Below are 14,406 nucleotides of genomic sequence, written 5' to 3' on the forward strand. Positions count from 1 at the left end.
AGAGAGAGAGAGAGAGAGAGAGAGAGAGAGAGAGAGAGAGATCAAGAAGGAGAGTCAGACAGAGTAAATTAGCTAACTGTGGTGGTTCACACACATACACCAAGTACTTAGTGGCCCCAAGGCTGGTGAATCTCCTGAGCTTAAGGACATTGCCAACTCCATACTAAGTTCAAAGTCAGCCTATACTACATAGTGAGATCCTGCCTTAAATGTCATACACCAAAACAAGACAAAAGACAAAAGGCAAAATTTGAAGACCCTTGACTGATTCTGGTATTTCTTCAGCAGACCTCACAATGACTAATATCCGTGGCAAGGACTTTAGTTCTTTCATGTGTCTTTGACTCATTTAAAAGTGACTTTAATTACAAAATCAGTTCAACTTCTATATAATTGAATAAAAGGAATCATTTTTAACAAAACACAATAATAACATTAATAGCAATTTCTTAAGGAATTGCTAGAAGGAGCTGCGGTTTCCTCATCCAAACATGCTAATCATAAATTACAGTACTGTGACAATTTCCTCACCTTTGGTTGTACTGAACAGGGTCACTCTTGGTATGGTTTATTAATAGGAATGTAGCTGCTCCATCATGGTAATCTGAAAATGTAATAACTGTAGAGTGCTCAGCCAAATTAACTTCTGCAATAATACCTCCAAGCTTAAAGGATGGAAAAAATTTTAATGTGATCATTTTGCTCAGAATATTAACTGATAGCATTTAATAATAAAACTATTCATAACTTTACAATTAGCTTTTTGTGAACAATTAGAAGACAGTCCAGACTTTTGTCACTTCTAGTTAATGATAAAAAATGATAGTTAATGATATTATATGCAAGTGAAATTTCAGTATATCCCAGGGTTTACTCTAGACATGCCTGCCAACTTTCTATATAAAAAATTATTGTACATTTCTTTCATAAAAATGAATGATGGCTCATTTATAGTAAAGGAGAAAAATTATCAGAAAATTATTTGCTACAAAAAGCAAAGTGTAGCACTAAAATGTAAACATTAGTCTTTCCAATAATATACACAAAATAATGATTTCAAAACAAAGCACTCACCTCATTATTCAGTCTCAATAAAATACAATTATCTTGTTTGTTAAAATATATCCTTTTTGGAGGATCTTCACTCCTCTCAACTTGAATAAGAAGAATATTGGAGGCATTCTCAGGCCAAAAGGGGATACTCTAAAAACACATATTTAAGTAGATATCATCATAAATACTTATGTCATTTAATAGCTTTAGAGAGTAGCAAGTAAACTTTAAACATTTCTGTCCACTCTGCTGCCATCACTCCTGAAACTGCAAGACTCAAAATAGAAGCAATACTCATAGAAACCTATTCTCAATGAGGAAGTAAATATATTAAAACCGCTGTGCATTCTAACCATCCTCAAGCCTGGTGTTCCTTTAGAGACCAAGTTTCACAGTGTGTTTTAATGTTTAATAACCTAACATATAAAATAACAATGCAGTACTATGTAGGGGATCTCTTAAGACTGGACAATATGCCAAGATTTTTTTTGTTGTTGTTTTTTGTTGTTGTTTTTTGTTGTTGTTGTTTTTCTTTTAACCTTTGTACCTGGAAAGGAGAGAGTAAGCTTAACAAGAGGTAATAATGTTGGCCATACATCTTAAAATAATCACTACAAGTCAAATAAGAATGCAAAATTTTATGATAGCAAAAGAAAATTTATCATAGATAAGACTGAAAAAGATAAAATAAAAATTGAAAAACACTATAGGTGTAGTTTTTGAAATCACTCACATTATCTGTGAGTGATAAAATATGCAAGATGAGAATGTTATAAATTAGAGAAAAGATATGTCTACAAAGTATACAAAGGTAAAAGAAAGCTATAGTTACCACCATATAGATGTATCTAGAATTCTAAGCTGCCTGGTGAAAAGGCATGGAAGTTTTGCTGGAGCAGGTGGCTAGGGAGGCGAGTGATATTTGAAAAGAGTATAACATAACAGACAGTGGATGATGCTCTGGCATTGGTGCGCCTTGCTGGTCTTCATTGGGCTATTTTTATTTAGCTGATCTCTGAAAAGAAGATCATTTGTTGTGGCTTCATTGAAAGAAATGCACCAAAGAACTTCTGGTGATAGTCTCGTGGCTTTTTGCCACTTCTGTGGACTCCTGTGGATGCTGGCCGATTGGCGGAGCCTCATGGTTTCTTCTGAATCCAATTGCCACTGTTGATTTGTGCGTGGTATAAGGCTAGTGGAATGGACTGCTGACATAGAGATTGGAATCACCCTAAAGAACTAATTCTAAACAGGTCCATGTCCTCCTTGTCCATTAGCCTTTTATCCTCCCTCACCTTTGCCAGTGGACTATAATGGAGGTTGAAGTGTTTAAGAACCTTTATTAACATAGGTTTTTAAATCTAAGCCTAAATATATCCATGCTGCTAAGAAGTCTATCTCATGGTCCCCAATCTATTTTTTAAGGAAAAACTTTAGGCATTATGGAAGCTTAAATTAGTAGACCTTAAAATGAAACAGAATTACTGTTTAAAGAGACATTAGTTTCATGTTTTACAGGAAGCAGCAGTAATCCACAGATGTGTAAGTAACTCAGGAAAAATAACCAGTAACTCATATACAGATATAGCAATATATTAATAAAAGAGAAAAAACATATAATGCAGCAGAGAAGCCTTGTTACCTCTAAAGAAATGAGAGAATCATAGCATAATTTTCAAGAAAATAGAAACTAAAGATATTGGTAGCAAAGTTGTAAGACTTTAGGACCAGAACTTGGCATAAAAAAAAAAAAAAAAAAAGCCAGGGCCAAGGGGGGGGGATGGGTGGGTGGGGGACTGGGGGCGGGGAGTGTATTGGGGACTTTTTGGATAGCATTGGAAATGTAATTGAGGAAAATACCTAATAAAAAAAAAAGATTAAAACTCATGTGGACAAAAAACTTTTATCATTTACTTCAAATTCAACCCTAGAAGAAAATTTAAAACTTCAAGATATGCCCAAGAATAGTTCTTATAGATAGGAAGGAGTCATGAATAGAAATAATAAACACTTGTCTAACATCTTACCACTTTAGAATAATAGCTCGTTAAATCTAGATAATGCATAAACCTCAGTTCATCAATTAGAAAACACCTCCAGCTACCTGACACAAAATGAAAACTTTAAGTGACTCTTACCTTCTTTCAAGAAATAAGTTTGACTTAGCATATAAAGACATTTCCATCAGCTTCATAAAGAATATTAATTGCTGCTCTTGAATGATATCTTATCTATACTTCTAGTTATTTCCAAATGTCTACTATGGTTATTTAACCAAGCTTATCAGAACCTGCAAGGTCTCTTGTCATATTTAAGCTCAGTAACATTAGGGAGCAAAGGCCCACTTTTTAATAATTAGGTAAAGCCTAGAAGTCAGTAACATTTCATGGAACTTGTGATGATTTGAATATGTTTGGCCCAGGAAGTGGTATTATTAGGATATGTGGCCTTGTTGGAGTAGATGTGGCCTTCTGAAGGAAATTGTCACTGTGGGGGTGGGCTTTGAGACCCTCCTCCCGAAGCCACGTGGGAGTTAAGTCTTATCCTGTTTGCCTTTGGGAGAAGATGTAGAACTCTCAGTTCCTTCTGGAGCACCCTGTCTGCTTGGACACTACCATACTCCCTGCCTTGATAACAGACTGAACCTCAAAACCTATAAGCTAGCCCTAATTAAAAGTTTGCCCTTATAAGAGTTGTGTTGGTCATGGTGTCTCTACACAGCAGTAAAACCCTAAGACAGAACTGAAACAAAATTAGGGTGCAGGAGAATTAAAACTGTATGATAATTTAAGGAATGTAACATTAAAAATAAAACACAATTAAAAGAAGAATGCTTTAATCTGCATACTTCCACTTTACAAGTCAGGCTTCCCTGTGGTATTTTCATATATGTCTATCATGTACATTGTACACAGGAGTAGAAAGTACATTATAAAATTCATTTACATACCTGCTCTAAGTCAAGAGAAAGCCATTTATCACTTCCTTCTTCTGCTACTGATATATGGTATTTGCTTTTGTTTTTAATCATATAAAAAGGAATAAATGTCACAATTCTGGTAATGTTAAAACTGCTGAGATTTATAGTGACACCAACCTATAAGCAAAACATGAAAACTGTTTGAAAACCATTGTACACTTATAAAACTTAAGTATCTAATAGATACAATGTAAATGAAAGTTTCTTTAGCACAGAAGAAACTTACTTGGTATTCCATTTTCAGACCTTTGCATTTAATGGCTCCATGACTACCAACAGTATCAATTGAAAACTGATCTGAAAGCTCACTATCAGTTACCATAAGCTGAACCTAGGGGGAGAATTTGAGATAAATTATAATTTATATACCATCCAGCTATATGCGATGTGGAAGGTCAAACTCAAAAGCCTTGCACATTTTAGCCAAAAATATATGAATAATGTAATACATTTTTCTTAACACTAAATGCTCACAGTATTTTTATGGTTAGATATTTCTAAGATCCAGGCTGGATTTAACTTAGCATGTACATACATACACAAGCATCAAGAATCAACATCCTCCTGCCTCCCAAATGCTGGGATTTGCTGTAAGTGCTACTGTCCCCAGCGATGCTAACCCTTTAACCTCAAATATTTATTTAAATTTCAGATTTTATTGGTCAAAGATCTAAAAACTGAAACAGAATGTTTATTTAAAGAGGAAAAGTTAGGGGAAAAAATGACACACACCTTATTGTTGTTAAAAAAGTGATTTGGCTGAAAGGAAAAGAGAACTGGTTTTGTATAATTGGGTGGATGCTTTCGGTGAATTCCATCTGCTTTGTACTGTAACATCCGATTGGTTTTATTGACCATCCAATATGGACTATGAAATGCCACAACTGTCTGACCAGTGTTGTAAGTCATATGGATAGCAATATCCAAGTCACTCTTTTCCATTTCTGTGAGACAGGTAAAGTTGATGAAATTGATGTCTTGTTGACTAGATCTTATATAAAATTCACTTTTCCAATCATGATTAAGATAGTCAAGTAATTTTAAGTGTAGCTTGGCTTGGTCCATTTCTACATTATAGATCTGTGATGAATGTCCTTCACTTAGAGTAACAACAGTGTTCTCAATGCCCTGGAGTAAGAAAGTAAAACAAAAACCAAACTTAAACATGCTTCTGAAAAACACACTTCCAAATGCACTCAGTCTTTCAAAATACCACCCAGAACTCTTCTTGAAATAACTGTCAGAACAAGCCATCAGTGTTCTTCAAGCTGTAAATCTACCCCAGTGGTTGATCTACATTGGGCTACTGTACCTATAAAATGATATAGGTTAAACTACTATGAACGGCTAGTTTTATAACTATTTCCATTTAATACAAATATATAAATACAAAAAATATAATCTACCTAAAACATAAGTTAGTAACTGCTAGAGTTAGGATATAACTACAAGTCATGATGGCCAAGAATCAACTATTATCATTATGGTAATCTGTCACATTAAAAATATAACCACAGGTAAGTTAATTCCTCCTACTTAAAAATGCATCGCAGAACTGTAAACATACTGTAACTCACAGAGCTAAATAAACCTACAGAGAATAACAGACAACAGTGAAGAGCTACTTTATTATACTGAGAAGTATTTAAAAATATTTACAAAAAAAACTTAGAAAAGAAAAAACCCTATTTAATCTAAAATGGACAGTACTTAATAAAAAAGCATCTTTATATGAAATAAAACTGTCTGTAAAGCATTAATTATGTAAGTATTGCACTTTTTTTTAAAAAGATTTATTTATTTATTATATGTAAGTACACTGTAGCTGTCTTCAGACACTCCAGAAGAGGGCGCCAGATCTCGTTGCGGATGGTTGTGAGCCACCATGTGGTTGCTGGGATTTGAACTCTGGAACTGGGATTTGAACTTCGGAAGAGCAGTCGGGTGCTCTTACCCACTGAGCCATCTCACCAGCCCAGTATTGCACTTAAATATCACTTCAATATCAATGCCCTCAGTTGTTTTGTAATTCATTATCTATCATACTTAAACATACAACATCTGAACTTCATATCAAAAGACTGAAAAATAAATCTTACAAAATAAGTGCCATCTTTAGAGGGTGATTATATGCCATTTATGATACATTCCTACACATTTTTGTACAAGTCATATACCATATTTGTACATAATTATGTACAGTTCAATAGATTTATTTCTAAGATAAATTAATAAAAAAATCTTTTCTTATAAATGACCTTTTTTTGGAAAATGTTTTAGTTTAGTTTATTTATTATATGTGTGAAAAACAAAGCTCACACACGTGTGTGCACATGCTACGACCTGCTGTGGAGGTCACAGGAGCACTTTCTGTAGTGGGTTCTCTCTATCATGTGAATTGTGGACACTCAACTCAGGTCATCAGGCTTGCAGGTCCTAAATTATCTTTTAAAACATGATATGAAAGTTTTCATTTGGTAAATGCCTGTTATTAAATAATGCTGCAACCTCTGTTACAGCTTCAAACCATTCTGTTCAGAACTTGAAAAGAATGAGGCTTAACACCTTGAAGACAGGACAGCACTCAGAGCTGGGCCGTACCTCGATGTAATAAGCGATTTTGTAGGGCAGAAGGTTGCGGATGAGGATGGGTGGCCACAAGTGCAGCACATATGGTAAGTCCCAGCCATCTTCCGAATACACTGACAGGGAAGTCAAACTATCCTTTTCTGGGACAATATTAATAACAAATGATTTCTTAGAAGGGTTTGTAGATCTACATTTCTTCTTCAGAAGCTGTCCATCATATTTTATGATTTCTTCAAAGTCGATTCCTTCACATAGCTGGTAGTCCTGGCCTTCTGGCACCAGGGAAAGGGATGATCTGCACCAAGAATATAATAAGTAAAATTTAAAAACATTTTAAGAGACCTGAAATTAGGCCAGGTGGCAGTGGCTTGTGGAGGAGGTAGGGGCAGGCAGATCTCTGAGTTTGAGGCCAGCATAGTGTAGACACAGTCTATAGTTCCAGGACAGCCAGGTCTACACAGGGAGGCCCTGACTCCAAAAACAGACAAACAAAACAAAATAAACAAGTAACAACAAAATAAAACTAAAACAAACACCCCCACCTCCGACACCGCCAAAAAATAAAACCAACCAACCAGCAAGCACCACCAAAAACCCATCTTCCAGAGGCTCACCAAACTATTTTAATGATTATTATAACTACAAGCTTCAATATTCATACATTCAATATATGTTTAAATTTCAATATTTTTGAAGAAAAGTGTATGTAATGTGTGCATGTATATAGGATGTGTGCATTTACATGTGGTCCGTGTATGTGTGTGAGGGTGCATGCATTTGCACGTGGAAACCATGTGGAGCTCCGGTTTGGTAGACTGGCTGCCTCCAAGCCAGAGAGTCACCTCCTGTGTCTCAGTGTTGTGATTACAGACACGTTGCCACACACAGCTTTTACATGACTCTCAAGAGTTCACGTCTTAGCATGTTACCCGTTGATCAATCTCCCCAGCCCTAAGCATAACTTTCTAAAACTAAGCTACAACCAAGAATCATTTTTAAGACATATCTTTGTATGTATTATAAAATTGTTAGTTAACTAATTAATTAACTTACCATTTTCCACAGTGTTGGGGATAAAACTGTACTTCTTGGGCAAACACGCTGCTTCTAAACTAATCCTCTCTTTCATCTGTCAATCTAGTTATAGTTCTAACTATCTCTTATGGATGATCTGTCAGAACAGTCTTTATCTCTCATCATTTTCCTAACATCTAGCTGTACAAGTTTCAACATCTTCTCTGTATTTCTGTGTTACATGTAATGCTACTGTAACTTGACTCAATGGGACATTGAACCTTCCACCTTTTTGTCATTTCTTGTGACTTCCAGCTACTAGTGCTCTGGAGTCAGAGGTGATATTTAAATATGCTCTCCTGATTCACACACTAAACTAATGTCAAAACAGTTTGTCTTTTTTACCTCTATATTATCTAACTTTGAATCTACTTTACATTCTGATTTCTAGTATTACATAAAATTAAATCCCCTTAAATGAAGGCCAGCACATTCATAGTTTGTCAAAGCATTTGTTTATTTCATTATTTATTTATATTAAATTCTGGGAACAAGGTTGAAGCCATCACCCTGGCTGACTTGGAACTCCCTATGGACCCTAAGCTACCCTCATGCTTATAGCAGCTTCTTGGCTCAAGTTCCAAGTGTTGGAATTATAGGCATGAGGCAAGATGCCTGGATATCAAAACACTTATAGGGCCTATTAAGCACCAACCAGAACATATAACTGAAAGTACAAAACTGAGTATGCTCAAGCAGTTAGTGTGCTTTCCAAAATGCCAAGCTATACTGCTGAATGCTACAGAAGGTATCTTCCAGTTAAAATTCAATCTCCAAAACCATTATTTATTATGATACAAAAAGATATAATGTTAAGTCTTATTTTATCATAATTTATTTTTCTGAAAATATAACATTTACATCAAGTTTAATTACTTTAAATATTTAATATTACAGTTCTATTCCCAAACTACTAATAGACACATATAAATGATACTGCTTTCTAAAGAAATTTTTAAAACTTCTACTATAAAACTTTGAAAAGTAAATATCATTTCAGTCTGCAAATGTAGAAACCATATTATGTTACTTTAGACATTTTAAAACGCATGAACATGTGAATATGTAATAACTGTATTAATAAAAGTATAAATAATGTGCAGGTTAAAATGCAATAATTTTTACTTTAGAGAAGATGCCTAGGTACCTCGAAATCAAGATTAGATATCTAAGAGTACAGATAGTCAAAGTTTGATAATTCAAAAAAATATCTATAATGAATCTGAAACTGAAAATTCTCTAAAATAGTTTAGGGTAAGTTAAAAAGACAAACTCACCGGTAAGATGCTAATGGTATGTTAAATTCATTTTCAGGTGAAGCAATTCCCAATAAAGTATCTCCTTCAAAAACGGAAATTGGGATTGAAAAATGATTCTTAATCTGGAAAATAGCAAAATATTTTTAATACTCAAATAAGAAAAGATATTTTAAAAATGTCTATCTATGTATTAACATAGAAAGGATCAGGCAATCCTCAGCTTGGTCATATAAATTAGAAGAAGCAAACACACAGTTATTTATCTTTTGAAAATGAAATTATAACTTTAAGCCACCCAACATTCCACCACAGACAAGAGAGGAGTGTATGAGGCAGCACCCCAGATGGGGAGCTTTGTCAGGGATGGCTGCTGGGGCAGAGGGAGAGCCAGTTTTCTTCAGGAGTGCTGTCCCTGGTAGGCTGTCTGTGTTCCAATGCATGGTCCTATACAGATGCACATTAGAGCAGCATTACTTGGGATTCATGTGCTATTTAAAAAAACAAAACAAAACATAAGAAGGCATGAAGTTGGGAAAGGGATTTAAGAGGAGAGTGTTTAGGGAGCATTTGGAGATGGGGTGTGGGATAGATGTGGTAAAAATATGCTGTAATAGGTATCAAAGAATAAACAAAACTTAAGGGAGAACAGAGCTGAGAGTTATGGTAAGTAAAATATACCTTATAAATGTATGAATCTGCCCAGTACAAGTACACACACACACACACACACACACACACACACACACTCACTCACTCAACTCTCAAGGTTCAGAGAACAATGTGAGAAGCAGAAAAATCTAAGAGCTGGAGGAAGGAGTTCTGTGAAATGCTGCATTCTGGACATGAACTCATATCTGTAATTACTTACACAAGGTCAAGACAGTTAAAATTATAATCACATTTCTGCTGATCATAATCTTTATATAAATAAATTTTATATTCAATTAACTGCTGATGTAAATACATTCGAAGACCCCAATATTGTTTAAAATGTACAGCTAGTTACTGAGGCCTGAATCTGTCTCCTTGTTTTCCTACCATATTTAATTCGGGAAACACTAGCACATAAACAAATTTAACATTTGGAAGAGGCACTGAAGCAAGGGCTCAGTGGCCCAATTCAAAACTGCTCTCACGGGGACCAGGGTTTCATCCCAGAACCCCCATGACAGTTCACAACCACCTAAACTCCAGTCCCAGGGCATCCAATACCCTCTTCTGGCCTCTGTGGGCATCTGGCATGCAAATGCTATACAGGCATACATGCAGAAAAACATACACATAATAACAATTTTAAAAATCAAAAAGACAGTAACGCTGAAAAAAAGAGATAATTCTAAGAAAAAGAAAGGAAAAGAATAGTAAGTACATAATAAAAAACTGTTCTATATCCATGCACTCACATACACCCTCTCACACATACTAGCATAGACACACAACTGCAGACTCTCACATACACATCTCTCTCTCACACACACACACACACACACACACACACACACACTGCAGCAATGTCCATTTTAATCTTGTGCTCTGTGTTTTTTTTTTCCTGTGACTAATCTGTGACTAAATACTTGACAAGCAGCAGCTTAAAGAAGGAAGATGTCTTTTGCTTTGCACTGTGAGGGGACACAGCCGACCCTGGTGAGGAGGGCATAGTTGCAGAAGTTTGCAGCCACTGGTTGCACTGCTAGTCACAAAATGGGTCTCAGATATAAAGCCTCAAGGTCTTGCCACCATGAACAACTCTCTCCAAAGAGACTACAGTTTCTAAAATATTCACAACCTTCCAAACAGAGTCATCAGTTGGGGACCGCATGCTCAAACATATCTGAATCCCATCATGTTCCATGTTCCTTGACTTTCCCTGATGAGGAACCACTGCAAGTTACTGCTTTGGAAGCAGAGCACTTAGCAGCAGCTCTCATCAAACACCAGTGCCCGTGCCTCACCTCAGATGACAGAGTCTCTAACGTGATAGATACAAACTGCCTCATCTTTATAAACTAATGGAAAACATGGCTGCAGCTGAGTCATTCTGCTGAACAATTCCTATGTTCATGACCATCAACAGCAGTACAATGAAATCAACATGGACACTAAGAGGATCTAAAGGAACAAAACCCCTAAAACCAATTCTTGACACTATTAATTACATGCTGTGTGGTCAAGTGTATAAATTTTATTTTTGATATTATTTTTCCTCATTAAATACAAGAAATTAAAATTTTAAACCACTTAAAATATACCAAATGTAGTAAATTATCATTGTCAATAATAAGAATTATTTTGGTAAAAATCTCTAAAGTATTTTGCTTATCTGTAACATTGTTGCATCCTTTGGTCAAAAAGCAAAGGTTTGAGGTGTTATAGATGACTACACATATAAAAAAAGCCATGGAGAATCATATTATGTTAAATTAAAATTACATATATAAACACACACACACACACACACACACACACACACACACACACAGTTTAACTGAAGTCATACTACTTTGGGAGACCATGTTCCTTTCAAAATTATAGACTAATAAAAATCCCAGTCCCAGGTATAGGAAACCTTTTAAAATGTAGGTAAGGCAAGTTAACAGCCCTCAAAACGATACAGGGTATTGTTATTGTCCCGGGTGCCTTCCAGAAATAGAAGGTAACGCCCGACTACCAAACACCGTCCACTACAGACACACAACTTTAAGGAATTAAACTGGAGCTGATCTGGAAGCCTCCTCCTGAAGACTAGCTCTCACAGTACAGAAGACCCATCCTAGTTGCCATGGGAGAAAAAGCAAATCAATATTTCTGCCCACCTGAGCCACAACAATGATGACAATGGCAAGACATTTTGAAAGCTCTAATTCTGGGGCTAACCAACAGCCACCTAACTGTATACTCACCAATACATGTCGCTCCTACCCTTATCAAAGCAATTTCTTTTACAGCAGACAAAGGTCATTACAGAAAGCCACAATTGGTGTAAATGCAGACACCAACTGATTGTGGACTGTCTGCTCCCAATTAAAACATAACACAATGTCGACTTAAGGCTCAGGAAATAATGCAAAAAAATTTAAACATAATTTTAGTAAACCAAATCTAAGAGTGCGATAGAAATTTAATATTTTTAAGACAAGGATTTATAATAGGAATATTTTTGCTTAATGTTTGAAAATCTAGGTCACTTATCACATAAATAATTTTGTTTATATCCTTTCAATAAAGATAAAAATGACAAGAAGATCAACTAACATATATTAAGTAAAAATGTCTTTATTTGCAAGTGTAATTGTTGAAATCTACTAGAACAAGTATATAAGTCTAATAAAGGAGACATTATCTATGAGTATTATAATAATCTATATTCTGATTTATAGTAATGGATAATCAAAATTAAAAATTAATTATAAAAAGCCCATATTATTTTTTAAAAAGGAAACTAAAATAGTTAAAAGAACTTAGGAAAAATTACAGTGGTATATTATGATTTATTACTCTGAGTCTGAGAGTAATTAAGAAAGTATGGTATTGGCATAACAATAAACAGATTGATGAAAAACAGAAGAGTGCAGAAATAAATCACCAATAGATAAAGCCAGTTACAATCTAGGGAAAAACGATCATCTGGGTTGGAGCAATTGGAAAACCAAATGGAAACTCGGAGCCTCAAACCTCACCTCCTCTCCATTTACAAAGACTCTCTCAAAATGTAAACGTGGTATTCTCCACATTGCAGATCTACTTCTCAGTAACCAGTGCAGCTACATACGCTGCTGAGTGAAAATGCCAAATTCTGTTCTTTATTACACCTGTATTAAATTTAAGACCATATAACTACGTTGCGCTAATGGATATGTAGGATGAGAAAGTAAGGACACAATGAAGTGTTTAGAGTATTAAATACATTCATTACCTTGGTGGCTTAGGAAGGTTTCTGAAATGAATCTTTATGTCAAAACTTCATATGCTGTATTGTGTATATCTCAACAAGTCTATAATTTCTTTAATAAGTTTTACTATTAAGATATAAACATGGTATAAAGACTAAGCAAAATATGCTGAAGACTTTGATAGAATACTGAGCACCTTGTATAAAGCAGCTCTATGAACAATGGTACTGTCCCGCTGCTCATGTCACAGGATGAGAGGCTTACCATTGGCAATGTCTCTGTAACAGTGTGTAAGCTTTTAGCAACGATTTACTCGAATATGTCTCTTTCCATTTTTCTGAAACAGGGTTTCTTGTATCCAAGGCAGGTACAAAACTGACTGGGCAAAGAAGGATGCTCCCTCGTGCCTTTCCCCCCAGGGTGCTGGGATTACAAATGTATGCCAGCACAGGTGTGTGTGTGCTGCTGGGATCAACTCAGGGCTCCCTTCCTGCAAGGCTGACATCCGTGGCCCACCTCACACAGATGCATACAAAGGTCCTCTAAGCAACGTCTTTACTTCATACCTGCACTGGTGAGCGGATTGTCACCTTCTTACTTCCTTCAACGGTGTCAACTTGACAAATGATAGATCTTTCCACCCCAGATTCTCTGTGTCTTACAGTGTACAGACGGCGTCCCACTTTTGTTAAAGGGATCTTGTCAGCGACAGAGTGGTTAGCAGGCGCTAAATTAAATACAGATACTCCAGAGTTAATTGTAATGCACCACATAATAATTTTAAATGTATGTTAAGTACCAGATAACCATCTACTAAATGAAAAAAGCCTTTGAATATAATCAACATTAAGGGATTATTTTAAGAACTCACCTATTTTGACAATATTCACCTTAATCCTTCAAAGCATTTTATCAAAAACACAACTGAAAAAATTTCTCACTTAGGAATTTAAGCTAAAACCATGATAATTAAGAAAACAAACAGTAATGAGAGGGATGGTTGTAAAATCCAACAGTTATTATTGCTAGTTTGCTGTCATGATAAGCACTGTCTCAGTCTTCCTGAGGCTAAAGACAGCAAGGTGAGGGTAGTTTTCCATTTTAATTTTCTAACTGTGTCACTTTTAAGATACAACTTAGATTTGATTAATGAAATATGCACTTAACAAATGTACATATTATATTGGAAGTGAAATTACTGAATTTGCATAAATTTGACTCCCCACTCTTAAAACTAAATCTCACTGACAGGTAAAAGTAATAGACATCATAGACAATGTCGCAGTAATCCCCTTCAGTTAACACTACTTCTCGATGAGAACAACTGTGTTTTAGTAGCCTTCTGTGTCTAGTGAGCCTTTCAGATGGCCCCATTCAAATCCTGCCTTCAGTATCTTACTCAAGTGCTTACTCAAATCCTGCCTTCAGTATCTTACTCAAGTGCTTACTCAAATCCTGCCTTCAGCATCTTACTCAAGTGCTTACTCAAATCCTGCCTTCAGTATCTTACTCAAGTGCTTACTCAAATCCCGCCTTCAGTATCTTACTCAAGTGCTTACTC

The 14,406-nt window shown here is 35.5% G+C and overlaps 1 protein-coding gene across 3 annotated transcripts in view; it reads right to left on the bottom strand.

Annotated features, from left to right (window-relative positions):
• Vps13a (vacuolar protein sorting 13 homolog A) overlaps positions 1–14,406 on the bottom strand; it is a 168,703-nt gene that overhangs the window by 45,474 nt on the left and 108,823 nt on the right. For all 3 annotated transcript variants that reach the window (XM_021151796.1, XM_021151798.2, XM_021151797.1), the window contains exons 45-52: positions 13,412–13,572; positions 8,974–9,077; positions 6,635–6,917; positions 4,766–5,161; positions 4,260–4,364; positions 4,004–4,150; positions 1,075–1,203; positions 532–665 (exon numbers count right to left, since the gene is read on the bottom strand). In XM_021151796.1, the coding sequence (XP_021007455.1) occupies positions 532–665; positions 1,075–1,203; positions 4,004–4,150; positions 4,260–4,364; positions 4,766–5,161; positions 6,635–6,917; positions 8,974–9,077; positions 13,412–13,572 (1,459 nt within the window). The remainder of the gene's footprint in view (positions 1–531; positions 666–1,074; positions 1,204–4,003; positions 4,151–4,259; positions 4,365–4,765; positions 5,162–6,634; positions 6,918–8,973; positions 9,078–13,411; positions 13,573–14,406) is intronic.

This window comes from Mus caroli, chromosome 19 (assembly GCF_900094665.2).
Source record: "Mus caroli chromosome 19, CAROLI_EIJ_v1.1, whole genome shotgun sequence".
Taxonomy (NCBI): Eukaryota; Metazoa; Chordata; class Mammalia; order Rodentia; family Muridae; genus Mus; species Mus caroli.